The following is a 21,983-nucleotide window of genomic DNA, read 5'->3' on the forward strand; positions in this document are numbered from 1 at the left end:
TTAAAGTTCCGATACAGTTTTAGCCAGGTTCGAAACAAGTTTGATTGTCATTTCTGATAGGTGCTGAGCAGAAGTGTTTTAACTTGTTAACTCTTTTGTCTGCTTTTATCCAGACGAATGTTTAGCAGAATCCAAAACGATTACTGTTCAGATCCAATAGCCTAAATATTATCAATCAATTTTCATTTGTTTTAAAAGTTCAGAGTTGCATTATCTCGAAGCTATAGTGTATATTACACCGGTAACGGCCTTTTATCAAAATTTAAAAATGTTTTAATCAATTTACCTCTCATGTTACCTGTAATTGCCAAACATAAGACCATCGACAAATTGATTGTGGCAGCAGGTAATATCATTTAATTACCCACATCAAAAAAACAACAGAAAGAATGACAAACCTTAGGCCACAACAGCAACAACCATTTGACAACCAGCAAATTAATTAAGCAAACACCCAAAGACAAGCAAACCCACAAAGATACATAGATACAAAACTACATAGAGCCACAATGATTACCGAGACTTGGACAATACGAACAGAGATAAATTAGCAGCATAAATGGTCAAAACAAGTGAAACGGCTAACAAAACCTGGCAACTTAATTGAAGAAGTGGTCGAGCGTAAAGTGTTAAAATAACTTTATAAACCCCATGATTTGTCTTTACCGCATATCTATCTCTTTCTGTTTTTTTTTCTTATTTCTTTTCTTTATTTTGTTGTATTTTACTACCACTATTTATTTCCTGCCTTCACTTCACTTGCAGCAGCCAGCAGAGCGAAAGAGACAGCCGCGGATCGCCAGAAAGAGAGGGCAAATCGAATCGGTTGTCGACGGCGGAGGTTTGACAATATGTTGAGCCCCCATAATGAAGGAAATTGATACGGAGACAACAGTAGTATGGCCAGCCTGGTGTTATTCCGGTAAGTCATGCCCCCTCACAAATCCCCCCATTTTTATTCCCAACTCCGAAATGGAGTGTTTCGTAGTATTATGACAACAATAGTGGTTCCGGGAGAGGGGAAAGGGGAAAGCTGTTGAAAGTTTAGCTATCGCTTTACGCTATTATTTCTGGGCCGCTCTGTAGTACCCTGTGATAAATACTAGACTGTTGGGTCTATAAGCTGTTGGGGTTTAGTCATAAGAAATGAATTTTATTTATGTTATATTTTACTTTATTATGTTATGATACATATAACATATTCAAACTAAATTAGTTTAAGGTCTAATATAAACTATTTCAAATAAAGATCCTTTTGAGAAGTATTTACAAGTAACAAGGCGTTGTAATGAGTACCTCAGAAGTTAGCTAAAACCAACCAGTGGCCTGCAGCAAATCTATTTGTTTTTATTTATTTTACTTAATATTGGGCTTAAATTTCGTACAGGACTGTGCCGAAAGGCCAACGATGGCCATTGTGGTGGCTGTCACCGCCTTGGTCAAAAGAGTTGTGGAGTTGTGGCCTACTGTTTCTGTTTTCCTGCTGCTGCAGTTTATGATCAAATGGTTTTTGTATTGGACCTACTTGTGTTTTTTTTTTTTTACTACTTTTTCAATGCTGCTGCTGTCGTAAATTTGTCTCACCCAGACCTTTGCCTTTGCTTTCGGGATTTCTTTTATTTATACGGCCATTATTTATGGGCGTGTGACATTTTTGTGCTACTCCGTGATAGATTAATTAGATTGACTAGTGTTGTTCACTTGCCGGGAAGTCAAGTATCTAAGCCATGATGTCATGGCTTCGCATCTGGTCTCACCTTTGACTTTTGCTTTTGCTTTGGTCAGTCGCAGCCAGCATGCAAAAACGAGAATTTCTGTTCGACATGCACATTGTGAAACACAAAGAGTTTTAATGCCAAAACAAAAATATACACAGAATCCGAAAAAAGTAAAAGGCAGAATTGAAGTAGCAAAAAAATATGATCGAACAGTCACCAAAGCAGGGAGATTTCGGGTTTTTTGTGACGTCAGATTGGGTTTGTTAAATTGTTATATGTATGTAATTAATTGGCTTTTAAAACTGATCTTAATGTGTCTTAAATACTATTGATCAGATCACCGGCACATGAGTTCCTTGATGCTTTTCTTGTCTCAACATTCGATTTCAAAGTCGTATTTATCATAATACTGCTAATCATTAAGAAATACTTTTGGTCATGCCTGTATAATTTTTGGAGACTAATTAGCATTGTTTTTAAACTTCTTAAACTGGAATAAACTTAATAATTCGAGAATATATACGATATCGTTTTATTTATTAATCGATTAGGGAAACGGTTTTAATCGCAAAACGTGTTTTAAAGGATCCGCCAAAAATCATTGGGAATACACGTTTCAATGTACTGTTCGAAACAACATCGTGCGATTGCTGTTTTTCAATGAGATTACTTTCAGCAAACTGTACCTGAGGATTCTCTTGTTTCAAGTTGACAACCTTTTGACCAAGCCAAAATAAAAAAAAAGCCTGGCCGAAACCACTCCTGAATTCGACGAGTTCATCGAATATTTGTGAGCGGCAAATTAAGCATTCAGCATGCAAATTTTCATTAAATAAAATTAAAATCCCCTCCCAGAATAAAAATGCGTCTCTCGATTTGACTTGACTTTGACCGGCTCCTCTGGCACTCCCGGCTCCTCCAGCTCCTCCAAATATGGCAAACATTAAGGGACGGATGCGGGGACAAATGAACGCCCAAATGGCCGACAAGTGGCGATAAAAAAACAACAAAAAAAATAAAGAAACGTATCGAGCTGCAGCAGCTTTAAAATTAAAATAATCAGAAATAAAAATAAACAAGCAACTGATGCCGAACAGCGGCGAAGACGACGTCGCCGATGATGATAATGATGAAAAAGATCGCTCGCCGGGCAAAATTAAAATGCAAAACGAGTCAGCACCGCAGTCCCAACGTCGGCAAGTCGCCGTGGAAAGGGCAACCATCCATCCCATACAGAAGCGACCCGTTCGCATCTCCATTGCGGCCAGGCTAATACCAATTGCTGGCGAAAGATAATGTGGTAGCTCGATAAAGAGATTTTCATCTTGCTATAAAAACAAACCTTTTTGTTGATTCAGAAAGTGTAAGGAAAGTCCCAAGGAATTGAAGACATGAACACAATTAAGAGAGTAAGCTGGTAAAGTTAGGCACATATATTGTTTCGTACCTTGCGAGGCTTCACTGTGCCCCCATGATATCAATATGAACTGTCCGTGCTGCTGGCAAAGGTTATAATGCATCTCCATCTCCATCGCTGCCGTTCCATTCCGTTCCAAAGCGATCCGCAGCCATCGTTCTTGTTTGCCTTTTGCGCTTTTCACTCGTTGGCACTCTGCTCAACTTGATGCTTTTGGTTTGCTTTTGCTTTGCTTTGGCTGGGACCTCTTTTTGTTTTTGCTTGACTTGACTCCGAAACCTTTGACGCGAACTTATGCCCTGCGAGTGGCCATGGAATGTTGACTTGCTGTCTGTCTGGGGCCGAGAATGGCGAACGAGAATGAGTCGCAGTCAGGCAGAAATCGGAGGGACCCCAACACGAAGTCGGGGTAATAAGCGGCTACCATTTGCATTAATGCGATCCGTAAATACACTTCTCTGGTGGATGAATATTATATGCTTCTTACAGTGGGATTTATTCAAATAAGCTGAGATAATGAGTTCGTGAAAGTAGGAATGCAGATCAAAAGATTGACTTTAAAGATTAATAACATGATTATCGGTTTCATGGTTCTGTAAAAATCTTTATCAGATTCATATCCTTTTTGGAAGAGCATCAGTTATGTGAATTAAATAATGCTTTTAATGCCTACATACATATATCGCTTTGTATGCGGATGGCGTGCACTAAGTCGCCGTTGACTTTTAAAGGCGACTGCGCAGCAGCTTTACCCTCTGCCCTCTGTGGTCCGCCGCCTCCTCCACCTTCCCATCATACTCCTTCTCCGGTATTTTTTATGTGTGCTCAACTTTGCACTCGGAACGAAGTCAAAACGACTTGGGACACGCACACTGGTTGCTCTTTGGCATTGGAATTGCCTTACGTGGCATGCAAGCTGAAGCACTTTGCACACTGCACACTGCACATTGCAAGTTGCACGTTGCGAGTTGCTCGTTGCTAGTTGCTGCTGCACTTATTTATTGTTTGTTGTTGCCGTGGTTATGATTTGCGATTTTTTCCCGCATATCGATGGCCACTTGGCTGGCCTGGGTCCGCCCCTCCCGACTCCCGGTCTCCTGGAGTCCCTCGTGCCCATGCCCTCTTAGCACGGTAGCCGCCGGAGGGCGCAATTATGCCACTTGTCGGAATTTCACTCAGACTGAAGAAGAAGCAGAGGAGCAGCAGATAAAGCAGCCGTCGCGCCGACGCAGTAGCTATCCCTCTTTCCTCATTTCGGTTAAGGTCTCAGTAACCAGTTAGTGCAGAGAACAGTGGCCACTGAATGATCCATACTTTCTATGTTTATATAGATAAAATGAATGTATCTAAAAGATTCATATGCTAAATACCCACAATTAGAATTCCTTTTACTTTTTCCAACCGTTTTTTTTTCATATTTCAAATGCTTTATGGTAACAACATTATTTGATTTAATCGCTATAATATCAGAACATTTTTAGATAAAGAAAGGGCCATGAAACCCGCCAAAAGGTGAGATAAGCTTCCGCAATGAAACTTCTTCATATACAAGACTTCACTGTACCAGGTACTGGGTATGTGCGGATTTAAATTCATTTGTTTTGTTTCTGTTTCGGTCGCCTAGAATCGCAAATGAGCAAAACGTGTAAATTATACGCGTCGCGGTCACAGCCCAAAGCAAATAAAAAAATCGAAAAATTCCGCCTGGCTGCGACCCAAAGTGAAGTAAGGACAGAAGGTACACACTTACTTACAAACAGCGACACTGATTATTGACTGCCACTCAAGTTGGAGCCGAGTTCAGTCAAAGTCGAGCTCTCAGCTTAGTGGCTGTCGCCCAAAAGTGTTCAATTGGTTTTGGCGACACACCCGCACACAGAGCCAATCGACATTTCTACAGCAATCGGTGAATTTGGAGATGGCAGGTGATCCACAAACTGACGATAATTATCGATTACTATACGGCAAAATCGATTAAATCGATAAGAACTAAGTACTGTTAAATTTTATGAATCCAAAAGTTACTGTTGGCATTTATAAGATAGATATGATCAGTCATTATTTTTACAAGACAAATAATACAAAAATAAAAGAAAAAAATGTTTACACTATAATTACACATTTTTTTTATACTTGTTGGGATTACGTTTATATTCTAAACGTTGGGGGTCCAAAATGATTTAGCAATTCTGCTTAAATACTAAGGAATATTTTTGATAAGTTCGTTTTCGTTGTATATTTCTTTAAACTTTAGCACAACTGTGCAGCATCTCCGCCTCATCAATGTTTCAGTTTCGACCAATCTTAAGTATTTGATCCCACCGCACCTTTTGGGGGGAAAGAGCCAAAAGGTCATCAATTTCCAGTGACCTTTTGCTGAATGCGGCCTGCTTAGCTTAGCGATCTCTAATTGCATAGTAATTGAAATTAATTAAGCGATAGCAAAAGGTCTCTACTGCTTTTGGGGTCTCCTCTTTTCGCGATGGTTTCTTTTTCATTTCTTTTTCATAGTTCGTGAAATACCTGCCTACACAATCTGGTCAAGCGAAATGGCAAATAATTAAATAATAACCGATAAAAAACGAACAAGTTAATGGCATTTGGGGATGCCTGCCTGTTTGCTGTTGTTCTTGTTGTTGCCGTTAAGTGTGTGTGTGCAGCTTTTTACATTAACAATTGAACTTGAACTGAGCTGCTGCCGTATGGGCAAAAACAAAACAAAAACAAAAACGAGGTACGAAAAAACAAACGTTAACAACAACAATAACCAAAACGTTAGGCGCCCATAAATTTCAAGTGTATCTGTCTCTCTTTATCGGCATGAGTGTGTGTTTGTGAGTGCTTGTGTCTGTGTTAACCATGACTGTAACAAATTTAACGAACGTCATTGAAATGCCATGGAAAAAAGTCCGTGTAATTGTCAAGTCCAAGAGCGCGCGAAAAAAAAATTAAAAACAAAAAATAAAACACCAACTGCCGCTCAATAAAATCAGCAAAACAACAACAATGCCACCATGCAAAGTTTGCGCCTTGTCCATTAAAAAAATGCTGTGATTCCAAGCCTCAGTTTTTGTTTTATTTTATTTTTAATTTTTGTAATTTTTTTTCCTTTATAAAACTCACATACCACAAGGTTGATTCTCTCTTCACATAAACCCATATAGACTACACATATAAAGATACCAAAGCGTAGCTACCAAAAAGCAAAAACAACAAAGGATCGACAACGCTTTTAGAATTCAATTAAAAAATCATTGAACGACGCTCGCGCCCTGCTCAAAAGTAACAAGAAGAAGCAAATTATAGTGCCTTCAAGAGAGGCGCGGGGGGACATATGTAAGGAGGGGGGGCCAAGGGGATTGGGGGTAGGTCAGACCAAACGGCGACGATCATTGGCGCAGATATTGACAAAATGTCGCAACGTGAGCAAAATCATTGATGAGTTAGCAGAAACAAAAGAACAAACGCGCGATGCGTAAGTGCGAAAGGGAGAGGGCGACACACCATATAGTATAGGATCGGTTTGGATATCGGGGATCGGGAATCGGGGATCGGCCAGTGTCGTCGTGTGTATCCCAAAATGCCTTTGCTTATTAACATTTTTAAGCAATTTGCAAAGGTGGATATGCACGGGCGGTAGGAGGGGGGGGCTGTGGAACACGCAAACGACCTCAAAAACCCTGGGCTCGAATCGGGAAGTTGGGAGCAGGTGGGAATACCCTATAGGGATCACTAATCACCCTATTAGTACGAAACGGGATACGCTACTACTACGATGGTGATAAAATTAATACTCCTTATTTGTTACTTATAACAATTAAACTTTATTTAATGAGTGTGACAGAGGCATTCAATTAACTGTTGGTACCCAAAACTCGATTTTTTAATGCTGAATACAGCGCTCTCTCTTCCTGGTGAAACCGCAGTGGAGATGGAGATCTTGTCAAACTTTTAACAGCTTTTAAAGAATTTTTCCATTTCGTTTGCTATTCGTTCTGTTTTTGTTTGCCTCCTCCTTCACGATGCGCGTGACCCCAAGACAAGCGAGCCAGACTCGGGCAAACACTCTGGGCCATGTTTTTTGTGCCCGGCCTCGACTTGGCTTTATGACACCCAACACACAGACGGGCACACATACGCACATACACCCCAAGATCTGGGGGATGGGTGTGTGCGAGTCTGTTTGATTATTCAATTTGAAAGTTATTCATTATGCGATCACGTACTCGAAGCAACCGAATTGTGAGCACAGACCAGTGCGCAGAGGTCAACGCTCGGAGTCAGAGTTGTCAATCAGTCAGTCGCGCCAGTCGCCAGTTGCCAGTCAGCTTGGCCAAAAATCTTTTACCGAAATTGAATTTCTGACACATTATTTATCTGCCAGGTTTTTTTTCTTTTTTTTTTTTGTGTTAGCCCCTCTTCAAAATGTTTTTATGTGGCCTCTAATGAAGTTTTCACTCGGTCCCTCGCTTGTTTTTTACGACCCCAAACGTCTGTAACCTCAAATTAGCTGTTGCCAGAGTTGCCACAGCGCCATCGTTAAACGATTCTACGGTCTCGGACCAGATGGTTTCCTGTCTTGTCCTTGCCACCGCAAATGACAAAAAATTAACAGACTCCAGATCTGCGAACACCTTGGTCTGGTCGCTGGCTCCGTTGGTCCCAGCCTTGGCATCTAATCCTCATCATCGGACTGGACTGCAAACGGAGGGCACCGGTTGCTATGTTTCCTCACTCGAAGATAGAAGATGGAAGATGGCAGGCTGTAAAATTGCCATTAAATAGTTGCCGTTCCTGTTGATTTTTATGTGCGCGCCTCTTACACTAAGCAAATAGGAGATATTGCAAAATTTATTGGGTTCAATATTTTAAAAGGAAGTGAAATAGATTTATTTTAAAAAATATATATAAAAAAAAATGTAACTATAAAAATATAGCTATTAAAACCATAGCTATAAAAAAGTATGTAAAGTAGTACTAACAACATGAGGTTTTTGCTTACTGAAATGTTAATCCACATTTCTAGTTAACTTGCTAAATCAATGTATTGAAGTGTTTATCTCAGTGCAGTTGGTTAAGCCTTTCAACTTCCTCTGGCGCTTTCTGTGATATTTACACTTTTGCCTTCTGCCTTCTTTAGTTGAAGTAGAAGTTGAAGTTGAAGTAGAGGTATTCTTTTTTATGTTTACTTAGCCTCCTTCCAGTCCTGTGGCTCCTCCCCCTGACCACTTGCAGCATCTGCTGATGATGTCTCAATTAGTTGGTTTCTTGTGGATTTTTGTGGCTTGCCCCAAGAGCTGCATAAACTATTAAAGATATTCGCGCGCATGTGTGTATGTGTGTGTGTATGAATGGGTAAAACTTGGCCATTTCACGGGGATCGTTATCTGCTTTGGCCGGATATTGCGAGCATAGTGATTTATCTAGCAGATAATAATGATATCTTGTGTATCTCGTGCATCATTGTAGGCTGTGCCGTCTAAGTTCACATTCCACTTATCTGGCTACTCGTAAGTGATCTTCAGGTCTGCTATCTTGCAATTTAAAGTTTGCTGTATGTGGCACATTTACCATGTTACGTGGTTTATAGCCTCTGTCAAAGTTCAACTTTCTTGGCTAATAAATATTTGAATGGCCTCATTCGGTGGTTTTTATCACTACTAATAATAGCACTTCTTTGAAAATTGATAAGGAAGAGGATTTATAATATATATTAGATCTTTTTGCTCAACAGATTACTAGAAATGTAACAATGTTATATTTTATAGAAACGTATTTATTCCTAGATTCTTAATGCCGCTCGAGAAAATGCAGAATGGTCAACTGAGATCAGCAAGATGCTTTAAAAGATGCTTCGTCATCGCTCCTTTTGAGGACATCCACTAATAGTTCACACACATGAGTAAATCTCCAAGGAGAAGGAGGATCTCCTTGCTCCCCAGTCCAAATTCTCTAACCGACTTGAACCAATGGGGAGGAATTATGCTAAACTTCCGTAACTGTACAATATGCATATGAGGAGAGAAGGCCTAAACGTTTATTATCCCCCCATCAGTGTGTGCCTTTGGTGATTTTGGGCCTGCAGCATAATAGTTCAATCACTTGTCGCCTCAAAAGCGCATTCATCTCAGTCAGCCTCAGTCTCAGCCCGGCCGGATTCTCCGCGCCTTTCTCTATTTGTCACAAACACCAATTTCGTGTGACAAATTTGTATGGCTCGCCAGCTCGCCAGTTTGCCAGTTTGCCGGTTGGCAAACGATCTCTTTGTGGCTTCTTTGGGGTATTCGTTTTGGGCCTGTGTGTGATGCCAAATATGGTGACTCCTTCTACGTGGAAGGAGACCTGCGATGGGAGTACTTTATGCCTAGATATGTGAGTTGACTGCGACTATATTCAAATGGGCAGCCAAAAGATGCGGATGAAGATGAGAGCGGGAGTTGGCGGCAACGGCGGTGGTGGCGGCGGTGGTTCGCTGCCGTTGTCTTCTGGCAGTTTGTCGCGCATTTAAAATGCAAATTATCATCATTATGATGGGCCATCATCATGCCCATCATCATCATCGTTATGATCATCGGCCGACAGCCTCCTGCCATCTGCAGTCTCTGTGCGCGCCAAATTGTTGTTGGCAAATTATTACCTTGGCCAAAGCCATAAACATTTTGGCATGTCTTCACGTGCCACGATCATCATCATCATTACCATCCCCATCGTCGTTATTGTGTTGATCAGGCAGCAGCAAAATGGCGAGGCGAGGGGGGAACTCAAAGTCAGTCATAAATTTGTCACAAAAATATATATACTTACATAAAGTCTCCCCAAGTCTTGGGTCCCAGTTTGTGCATGGTTTTCTGTGTGTGTGTGATTTGTCAATCCGTCATTGAAGCGCCGTTCTTTAGTCTGGCTATTTATGGAGGAGTCCTGCTCCTTACCTCCACTCCATCTAAAGGATTCTTAGTGGAAAGAATTTCGTAATAAAGATTTGTCTTAAGGCAAGTCTTAAATAGATTAAATGTGTAAAAGATAAGATATATTGAATGAGTTCACTGAGATCGGAACGGATCCTGTTTGGTATTAGATAAATTATTGATACTACTTAATTCTCATCTGTATCCATATCTTTTTCCTCCCAGTGCGGCACTGCCGTTCTCAGTTTCTGTTCGCCTCCATTACTCCCATTTGTGAGATCTTTTGTCTGACCGAACTTATTTTTCCCCCCCACTGTGGGGGATACCCCACCGCGCTTTTGTTGTTGTTGTCACGCGCTGCTATTATGCAAATATTGTGCTATTAAATTGTATGGTGCACGCGTTATTTATTCTTTAGGTCTTTATAGTCGGCGCGGTGAGGAGTGAATTACGATAAAAATAATCGACAAAAATTAAAGACACCATATAAATCGCGATTGTTTACGTCGCTGGGTATCATTATGGCCATTTATGTTGCATAAATTACGGCGTTTTCATCTTTTGTCATTTGCAGAAATGGCAATTCAATTGATCGTTGTCGGGGTTATATAAGGCCAAGAAATTAAAGATAATGCGGTACTTCTTCAGAGTGCATAACCTTGAGATACAGATACTATAGTTTGAAGCTAGAAAATAAAAATCTACGAGGTTTCTACACCACACATTGCACATTGTAGCACACTCAGCCACTCGTGTGACCCTGGCTTCACCCCGATCCTTTAATAATTGCCTTGCATATTCTTAAATACAAATATGTGTTGATATTAATACTTAATCACCAACTGATTATTGGCCTGCTGACATATCCCTGACTCATCGCCCGTTCCAAGCTCTCGATCTACTAAAACCTCTTATCTGACTCACAGGGTTCAGTCGTCCCCATCGACAAGTGTGTTGACCTATTTTGTGGTTAACCCCAAATGCAGGCGTTTGCGGCACGCCTACCCCTAATCGCCACCTCGTGTGGCATTGCAACACGTAGTTGGTACTGAATATATTGCCCCCTCCCTCACTCCTCCGCCACCTACGCACGCATTATACGTGCACCTATATCTGTATATACATATGTATGTATTTATGTGTGTGGCCCATGTATATATGAACTCTGGTGAACTGCTGAAAGCAAAAATGAAATGGCGACAAAGGCAAAATGGCAATATCAATCAATTCGAGTAGCGCGAGTGAGGGAGATGCAAGAGATCTAAAAAAGAGTACCCACCTCTCTGCAAGGGGGAAGGAGTGAGAGGGTGGAGAGCGTAAGCGAGAGAGAGAGAGAGAGAGACAAAGAGAGAAGGAGAGTCAGCGGTCGTGGACATCGCCGTTTTGGCTTTGCTGTTGTTGTAGTCGTCTATATTTACACTTGTGGCCTCTTATCAAATGGCAGCGGCGCAGTTGACTTTTTTGACGTTTGTGTATACACTCTCCACGGCTGATTTTGTTGTTCCTGTTGCTGTTGTTGTTTCTGTTGCTGTTGTTATTGTTGTTGTTGTTGTTGTTGCGGCTGATCTGTGTACTATATGTTGCTGTTGCTTTCGCATTTTGTACGCGTCGACCGACCGCCGCTGTGCCGCTTTGACTTTTTGCTCTGCGATCGTTGCGTTTTATTTTAAATATGTACATATGTATATGTATACACCAATCTCAACTCGGGGGCAAAATGGGAACAGTACACATGAATTGAAAAACCCCAGAAAGAACGACAAAACTAAGAAGAACACGTTCCAAAGGGTGTTCACAATTTTAAAGATTATTAATGTCTAAAAATCGCTTAAAAAATAATTCATAAATAAGGATTAAAGCTACAAAATTGTAGCAATATTTGTTTTTATTACTTCAGCTTCTAGTCAGAAATCCCTAGTTTACAAGTTCATTCTTTCCATTTTTTAATATCTACAACAACCCAATCCTAATTGCATGAACAGCATTGTTTTTGGTTCGGTTTTGGTTCCACTCTAACCAGACGAAGTCGCCATGTGCGATAAGTTCGCGTGCAAAGGTTTTGAACTGCTTGAACTCGTTGGTACACACCATTCTACTACTGGCAAAACGGCAGCCAATGTGTATGTTTTCATATGCAAACCTTCAAAGCGACGTATGTAAATACATATGTACAATATGCGGACGGAATAACCCATATTCGTGGTGAGCAGGAAATTATTCATATTCACTGCCTTCTGGGCGATCGTGTTTAAGATTTATAATTGCATATTAAGTATACGCCAAGTCAGCCGGCGGGGGAGTGAAGTGAAATGATAAGTGCTGAAGTCATTCAGACGGTTTGATTGGGCTGAGAACCGATTGCAGATGTTGTGTGCCAGGTGGTTTCAAAAAAAGAAAAATATTTTATACAATTGGAGTATAATTGTGTCTCAAGTGCGCTATGCGCAGATATTACGCATACGCCAAGTAAGCCTTTAGAAAAATCCATCTCAAAAATAAGAGAATATTAATAATGCAATACTTTCGTCAACTAATTTAAAATATATGTACATCACAGTAGCTAAACCAAAGCACTTTACAAAAAAAAACCTCCGCAATAAGTGACATTACGTATACGCAACGTTATCAATGCGACACTTAGCAAAGTCCTAATAAAACGAAATTGATATGAAATGGATTTCCATGAAATAGAATGAAATTAGTGTCAAGTTTAAAGAGTACACAATTTCAACTATTCTGACGCCTTCTAGTCTATGGCCATTTTATGTGCGCTCTAACCTTGCGCCATCAATCTTTGGCCTTAACTAGCTTTCAACGGCCTTACGTATGGCCACCACAAACACATTAAACAAGATGCGGATGCTGCTGCAACACTCAGAACTTGTTAACAGGACAGAGCACAAGGAAGCACGCCCCAAAGAGCACTCATTTCCCCCCAAAAACAAAAGAAAAAACATTCGACCCATAGTCCAAAACCAAAACCAAAATCAAGTCCAAGTCCCAGTTGGAGTCGCAGTCGCAGTCGTCTCCTCATTCGCTTTGGCCATAAATTTGTGGCGAACTGGGCTTGAACTCGTATGAAATTTATGTGCAACATGCACCGATTTTGCCAGCTATACATTACAACTGCTACACATGTTATATGGAGATAGGGAAACATATAGACGGATGCTGACAGAGAGCTAGAGTCTAAAGAGACTGAAAGCGGCTCCTTAGCGGTTTCTTTATCGCCCAATATCAATCACGTCCACTGAAATATGTTGCACATTCGAGGATTCTGCGACCATTGACGTCTATCCACTATATGAAGTTCGGGAGTTTGTTGCTTTTATCGACTAAAAATCCATAATAAGCTTCAGCAGTTTGTCTCTCATTGACGGACTTTGCAGTTGGCTGGCATGCTGTTATTGACTGGAATACTTCACGTCAAAGGATTTACAAAAAATTAGAGATTAAGGTGGTTTAGCTTTAATTTATTGTCTTGCTGATGGAATGAGCACATTCCTTTAAGAAGGGTTACTTTCTATAACCTCATCTCCCCGAAATAAGCATATTAAAGCACTCTAAAGCGCAACTCTTTCCCTGATAGATTGGCCAGAGTTGGGCAAACAGTTTTAGTGGCCCAGCCGGGCGACTGGATCGTTTAATTGCTGACAAATTTATAGAGCGATGCGCATTAATTTGCTGCGCCTAAAATCACAGAAGTGCATTAGCCGGAGACGAGCCAAGAAAGTAGAGGGAAGTAGAGAGAAGAAGTTGCTGGTCGTGGCTGGTCCAACGCCATCATCACCCGTCGCCAGAGACTTCAACCTCAATCCCAAATGTGCAGCCAATGTGCAAATGTTTCCTTTTCTTTTTTTTATTTTTTTATTATTATTATACCACTGCTGCCGTTTGGGGGCCTTCTTTTTGCAGCTTTCATCTAAAACCAACAGCGGCAGGCACAACAGGCACAGACACAGACACAGACACATTACTACGATGCTGCCGGCAGACACGATCTGCTAGCCTCGGCGCGGCCCGTTCATTTAATTATCGAATTTAATTAATCTGCACTTGATTTCCTCGCCTTAGCCCCAGACTCGGACGGGAATCAAGCCGATCTGCCACTCCACTCCACCCCACCTCACTCCACCCCAGTCCACTCTACTCCACTGCACTCCACTCTACTCCGTTCCATGCGGTCCGACTTGGCAGGTGCCTTTGAGGCATGCGCACATCTGGTTTCCCGCCCGTTCGCCCCACCTGCTCCTCTCTGGGGTCTCGCTCTAACTATCATATCGGCATCAATTGGCAAATTGTTTTATACGTTGCTTTTTATTTCACCGCATTTCCTTCGGTATATATTTAATTACCCTAAAGTAAAAATGTTTGATGGTTTTATTTTGAAATCCTTGGACAAATATCCGCCATGCTATGCGAATCTAATGAGAACTGGTTTCATTCACAAGAGCATTCAAATAGTAGTATGGGATAGTATGTTTTTAACATAGTTTCAAAGTACCGAAAGAAACTTAAGCAATAACTAGTGATCCTGCAGCCTCATAAATCCGCAGCCCAAGAAATAATTATTAGCAAAAAGGGAACTGATGGGTTGAATGGGGTGGCGCAGAAGGAGCTGAACCATCCACATTGTTGGGGCTGCGAGTGCAGCCCACGGAGCGGAGGCATGCAGCACACGCGAATATGCAACGGAGCAGCAACATTAAACATGCAACGCGGAGCCAAGAAATCGGGCGAACATCTAGTAAATTTATGAACCTGAACCTGGGCCACCACCACCACCAGATGCGGACGGAGGCGCTCGGGAAGGTTGAAGCTGGCAATGGCGATGGCAATGGTGATGGTGATGATGATGGTGATGGAGAGTGGCGGGGAAATCAAGTAAAAATCAAATTAAAACCAGAGCAGGCAAGCACGAAATTTCTAAGGAAATTTCACCCCGTATGTGGCATGCAACAAGATGTTTTTTCTCGGTTTCTTGTTGTTGTCTTATTTTTTTTTGTTTTGATATTTGCGGTGCGCCTGGTGAATGACCAAACTAAAAACCAAACTAAAAACTAAAAACCAAAACCAAAAGCGCAGCAAGGCGAGGCGAACAAGAAGAAGAGAGCCAAAGTGAGATAGCGACGACGACGGAGGAGAAGAAGATGAAGAAACCTGTGCTAATTATTATTTAGAGCTGGCCTGGCAGCAATCTGCACCAATTTAACCAAATAAGGCGCTTTTAGCGGCCAAATGCATTGCGCCGCCTGCATTGCATGCAACCATGTGGAAGGGGGTTTTTGGGTTCCGATCGGATTGGATCGGATGGTTACGGTACGGTACGGTATGGTTTGGTTTCGTTTGGATTCGTTTGGCCAGTGTGATATGGCAGAGGTGGAGAAATCTCTAGCTAAAAGTTGAAAGGCCTCCTCCGATGGCCTCACTGTGCAATCGAGTGTGTGTGTTTCTATATGTGTGTGCTAAGGTGCACCTGTTTTACAGGAATTCAGAACCAGCGTCGTTGTCGATAATAAACTTTAATGCTAATAGTGGTTGTACATCATCTGCAATGGACCAAAAAACGACAAGGTGGGGTCTAGTGGTGACACCGTGACACGACGGAATTATGATCTATAACTATGTAAGCCACTTTTTACCCCTTGCACTTCTTAGTTGTTCTACAGTCGGAATGTTAACCCTGTTAGTGAAGTTTCCAAAGAATTCTATGTAATGTTAAGAACTTATATTGCATTTAGCTAGTTATGACTGTTTGAAGATTATTTAGTTCAATCCTTTCAAGGCGATCGATTATTACAAAATAAGGCCATGCAATTCCTGGAACTCCACCATATATGGGCATATAGTCCGTGAGTCACGCATTTATCTCTTTTCTAGAGTCAGGCCTTCCGCTCGGTACGATAGGTCTGACATTAGTCCGTAGTCGAGCGTGTTGAGAGGTTGGGTAAAATCAAATTCCATTAAAGCAATTATGCAGTCCGAAGACATCGCCCAGGCACCAGCTTACCTCAATGAGAAGCGCAAAGAGAGGCGCGTCTTAGACTTACACACACACGTTAGCAACACACAGGCACATGAAACGGGTACCAGTTTGTCCAGTTCAAATGGCAGAGGTGTTAATAATTTATGAAATTTTTCCCCTTGGTTCTTGACCACCTTTTTTTTTGTACTATTTTTTCGCTTTGGCTGTCCGTTATGGAGTCGCAGAATGTTGGAAGAAAATCATTTGCCATTTCCGTCTTGCGCCGCGCTCTGATTTGATTTGAAATTTCAATTTGCCGTGGACCTGTGGGGAACACAGTGTTATGAACCGTTAGAGCGCCTTATTTTTTTTTTATTTATTCTTTTTTTTTGCGGTTGTCCAATGGTTTCAGTTGGCGTCCGTTCCAGTTCGCTATCTGTGTATTTTATTATTGGATTTTCCTTAAGCCAATCCTAGTTCTGACACTTGGCGATACGGCGCTGACTGGTTAATCAATTAATAGCGGCAAGTTGGGAAAAGAAATACAAGAACTTTTAAAATCCTTTCAATTACGGATTTAGAAAATATATCAATGAAAGTTCAACTTTAAAGACCATTAAACCTTGGGAAATTCCAGCAACTAAACAAATTTGGACGTTTTGTTTTCATTTGTATTCCGGGTAATTTCCACACGCTATTGTTTTCGCAATTTGCAATTCCACTGAGATTGCTATCCCATAAAGATAAGGGATTTGTCCAACAGATATGACAAATCAGAAAAATATACGATAGGCAACAAAGTGGATAAATTTCGGGGCAAGCCCGGCAAACAGTTGGATGGAAGATCTCCAATGAACTTTGAATTACTTTCACCCAGAGCGGCAAACAACAATTGAACTAGAGCTTCAGAATGCCGTACAAAAGGCCAGGCCAAATATTATCATTGAAACGTGCCCCACAATCTTTAACACCTTTTGATGATCTAATAAATGCGACATGATTTTCGAAAACCACAAAAACGACCCAAAGAATTGAGAACGACAGAAAATAGAGAGCAAAGGGGGAAAACACACACTGACGAAAACATCGTGAACCATGAGAAGGCCATATACGAGTACTAAGCCCCCTATATAGGAATACATACATCATCATCGTCATCATTGCCGTCCACATCATGATCATCATCACCATTGCGAACATACATATATAGTTCAACTGGCACTTGGACAAACAAGGCGATAAGACCCCGCGACCAGAGCACAACACTTGAGATACAAGAAATCACGTAAAAAGGAAACTGAAACTGACTGAACTCCAGCTGAAACTGAAGCAGAGTAGAGCGATGCAGATACAGATACAGATACTGATAGGCCACCATAAATGTTTATCTGTAAGCATTGTGACAAAAAAGAGCGAATAGAAACTGTGGAGTAGCAAAACTAAGGTTAAACTAATCACTACTAGCCATGGGCTCTAAAAATAGATGTAGCTAGTTACCAGTTACCAAGACAAGAACTTTGTTAGGCTGAGACCAAAGATTTGTTCATTTTTCCAGAACTATAACGTCACCAAGATTGGGAATGTCTTCGGAGATAAGCTGGCCAATTGTGTACCATTTGTTTTTGTTTCTCAATGAACTTTGGTTATTTTGTATTATGAACTGTTTAGTGCTATATACTACTACTCCACTTGCGATTTAGTTATGGCGAATACAATTTAAGGGGTTACAAAACTAAACAGTAAAGCTCGCAATCTACGATTGCCAGATATAAGAAATAGAATAGAACGAGGCAAATAATACAGCTATGGGGGTTATAAAGAGCCAGTCATTGAAGAGGCTAAATCGAATCGAACTCGACACGAATTCGGTTCAGGGCCTTGTGTCGTAGATAGGCCGAATCGCTCCCAACCCGAACCCCGAACCACACGTCCAGAAAGACCATATTTATCAGCGCACTTCAGTGTTACTGTTACCTTCTTGACTTACTGATACCCGTGTATATATTCGTATATTCGGTTTATTTACTCTTCTTACGGAACAAGTCGGGAACAAAGGTTGAACCCTATGGCGATAACAACAGAGCAGAGTTTGCATAAAGGGCAAAGGGGGAGGCAGTCAGCTGGTAAGCTGGCGCTTATTTGGTTTTCAAATGAGGTCAAAAGAAACAATAAAACTCGGCTGATAAGCCGCACTCCCCAATTGGATCTTCCACGCCGACACTCGGACATGAAATCAGCTATCGACAGCGATTGCTTGCGTCAGAGGTTAGGGTCTTTTGTTTTTTTTTTTAATTTGGATTTTTTGGGGACTTTTGCTCAAGGTCTAGACGGACGAATATGTGACCCTTCATCGGCAGCTGTCTGGGTCAGAAATCAATTGCAAACGGTCGTAGTTGCGCTTCATGTTGCTGCGCATTACACTCGTACTTCTATTTGGCGCATGAAAAATGGTCACATGACGGGTCGGTCGGCAGCTGTGTTTGCCAGCACTTCTCGTATGCGTACTTGTATCGCACCCAAATGGCAATGAACTTTACCGCTGTCAGAACTCGGAACTCAAACCCAAACCCGAGCCCAAATCCAATCGCTCAGCACCCGCGCTCCGCCACTTTCTATGGTGCTCGAACGTGCTCGGTCCTAAGTTTCGATGTCGGCACCTATTCGCCTAGTCTATTAGTACTATTGACACTTGCCGACCCAACGGCGAACCGAAATGCGGCCTGTCACCGTGCGCATCGCTCAGATACAGATACTCACAGGTATGGTACGTATGGGCGCACGGTGGGGAGGAAACATAACGTCCAAGTGGAAAAAGTCAACAGTGTCGCGCATGGCACATGTTGGGTCGAGGTTTCTACGCTCCCCCTCGCCATCGCCCTCGCCCTCTTTCCCGTACTGCCCTATCGGGTACGCCTTCCTCCATCATCGCAGTCGCAGTCATGATGATCTTCACCATTCGACATTCGGCACTTAGCACCATTGGCACCAAGCGATGCCAATCAGAGGTCTATGGGGAGCATGCTGACCGAGCGAGCGAATGGAATAGGCAAACGCTCGAGTGCACAGTGGTACGAAAGTAGCCCATAACTGTGCCAGAAAAGAACCAGAAATTCATAATACACACTTGAACTGATAAATGAAAATATTCAATTATTTAAAAGCAAAGAATTTTATTAACAGTTAGGGTGTTTCTAAGTTGCATTTGTATTTTTTTTCAGTTTTAGTTTTCAGTTTTAAATACATTTCTCACATTACATATCATGTTAATGTATTTTTAAAATCTATAAACAAAAAACTATAGTTATTTAAACACGTTCGCCTGCCACTTTCCAACTATTTTATGTATATACATATATACAAATACTATACTTTTGTATTTTCTATTCTGTCGCTATATACCAGCAAATTAATTTCTATGCTAACCAATGATAAACTTAATTTTATGATAACGCACAGCAAATTATTAAACAGCAGATATATACGCACATTACAAACTCCAAAATGAAGGGTGAAATTTGATATGAAGGCAGTCCGCAGGGGAGCTTTCGTTGTGTTGACCAAAACCAATGCAATTCCGAGCCACGATTCTGGTTCTGTTTGGATTCGGATTCCGATTGTGGGGATCGTAACGAGTTTAAAACTACAAATTGTTGTTAATTTCGCTTGTAAATATTTCATTTAATTATTTATGCTGTGTGCTTTTAACTTCCAAACATGCGACAGAATGGATGTGGCTCCAAGTGTCAGGGCTTAGGTGTGAGTATGGCTTGGTGTCTGGGTTTGGTTCTGGGATTGGGATTGGGACTGAGACTGGTGTGGCTTCCATCAATTTACACCTACGGGCAGAGAATCGATAGCTTCTCCACCTGGTGCGACGCACAGGTAAAGGTCAATGCTTGTGCTCACGCATTGATACACGTATTTGCTTTTTAATTTTTGCCAGTTAACTCACAATTAAATTATTTATTTAAATAATCAACTGTTGCGTATCCAAAAATTGAAAATAAATATCTGGGTAAATACACAATTTATTTGCTTTGCTCGTACGAGGGAACTTCAAAAGTAAAGAACCACCATAAAAGTAAAATATGTGTGTTTTCTTTGAATATCTTTATTAGTGCTTGTGCTATTATGTATGCTAAACTTTTATTTTGGAAAATTTCGTTTGATCTTTTTATATCCGTTACTTGATGGGCAGTTATGGACCCTAGAAGTCGAACTGGAGTTACTATAAAAACTATTCGATCAGAATATTCTACCTATCACTGGAATATGACTTTGATGAATACTTCCCCCTGATTTCGCCCCTGATGAAAGCCGAGTTATCTGCAACTAGAATGTGTACGATGGTCGCCGACACCTAACTTCCCCATTTGAGCTTGGGCTTTTGTGGCGACTGTTTGGGTTTGCTGCTGTTTGTTTGTTTAATGATTGCCTTTTCCGGGCCCTGTAACTGTTCGAATCGCACTGTGTTGTACTGTACGCGGCGCTGTGGTGCACTTCGCGCCCCCTGGCTCACCCCGATAATTAGCTTAGGGGTTCAACGATGCAGGTCAATGGTTTTGTTAACATATTATAAGTTATTTTAACCTTTGGCCGATTTGCATGCGACGCAAGCCTCGTGCTTTTTACACCACCATGTATTTGGCTCAGTCTATGGGTGCGTGTCAATGCGAGTGTAGTATTGTGTGTGCTTATTGGTTACCGTGCACAGTTACAAATTGGTTATTTCTTTACAAATAACATTTTCAAATAAATTAGTTCAATTACAGTTTTTGTTAGGTAGGTTTTGAGATATAGATTGATAGACTTGAAAAGCTAATTTTAAACTTTCTTTCTGCATAGATATTTAAAGGAATAGTAGTTTGCTATGTTTGAATTTAAAACCAATAGAAAATTCATAAAAACGATCATTTCTGTATTTCCTAAATACTTTACTTATATTTGCTTATATTTATATTACTTTTATTTACTTATATTTGTAACTAATACTTGAATTTTTCTCTTCAGGTAACGCACCCACAGACATACTGCAGCAGAAGCCAGCCAAGGCCACCACCGCCATTGTGGGCGGTCGCAGCGCAGCCCAACCGGCGACCCACGACGACCAGGAGGCGGCGACGACCGCTTCCACAGCCACCAAGCGGAAGCATCTCGAGCGGTTGGCCAGCGATCTGCGGCAGCTGGGCAAGAAGGGCAGGAGGAGTCGCTCGATTAGTCCCTGTAGTAGATATCCCACCGTTGCGGAAACGGCCAAAATGCTTAGCGAACGATCGCTGCTGCTCAGCGGCTATGGAGCCATCGAGAGCAGCGCCAAGAAGCTGAGCGAAGCGGCGACCGGTGGTGCGGGTGCGGGTGGTGGTGCTGTCGGTCAGGCTGCCACGCCCAACGCCAGCCAACTATGTGCACCCGCCTCCTCAGCATCCTCCTCATCCATGTCGTCCTCCTCCGTGGGCAGCGCTTGCAACACCAATGCCAACACCACGGCATCGGTGGCGGCTGCCTATGCGGCTTTCTATTTGGAGAAGGTCAAGCACGAGAAGATGGACAATCACAAGGATGCGCCGATGGTCACCATACACAATAACAACAACAACAACACCATCAACAACAACAATAGCAGTAGCTGTAGCAGCGGCAGCATCAACAACCATCAATCGAGTCAACCCAGTCTGGGCCACAGCGTCAAAAGGGAGCGGCTCAGTCCAGGGAGCAACAGCAGCAGCCACAACGGCGAACTCACCGTCAGCTCATTTGCCAGGTGAGTGGAAGCCGGGGGTTTGGGAGTCACTACTCCGGACATGGCTTATTGAATCATTGATTAATTGCATCACTGATTCGTGATATAACCGCTGACCCATGTGATCAGTTAGAAATGATTCATTAGAGCAGCTCAAACTATTCAACAACCAATCGGTTTGTGCACTCATAGTTAAAGGTTTCTAGAGCAAAAGTGTTTCAGGGGATTTTAATATGGT

The 21,983-nt window shown here is 41.7% G+C and overlaps 1 protein-coding gene across 1 annotated transcript in view; it reads left to right on the forward strand.

The window, feature by feature from the left end:
• Window positions 1-21,983, forward strand: part of LOC122611885 (streptococcal hemagglutinin) — a 58,414-nt gene that overhangs the window by 11,983 nt on the left and 24,448 nt on the right. The window contains exons 2-3 of the mRNA XM_043785265.1: window positions 766-922; window positions 21,016-21,766. Of these exons, the coding sequence (XP_043641200.1) occupies window positions 868-922; window positions 21,016-21,766 (806 nt within the window). The 5' untranslated portion in view covers window positions 766-867. The remainder of the gene's footprint in view (window positions 1-765; window positions 923-21,015; window positions 21,767-21,983) is intronic.

This window comes from Drosophila teissieri, chromosome 2L, assembly GCF_016746235.2.
Source record: "Drosophila teissieri strain GT53w chromosome 2L, Prin_Dtei_1.1, whole genome shotgun sequence".
NCBI classification, from domain to species: domain Eukaryota; kingdom Metazoa; phylum Arthropoda; class Insecta; order Diptera; family Drosophilidae; genus Drosophila; species Drosophila teissieri.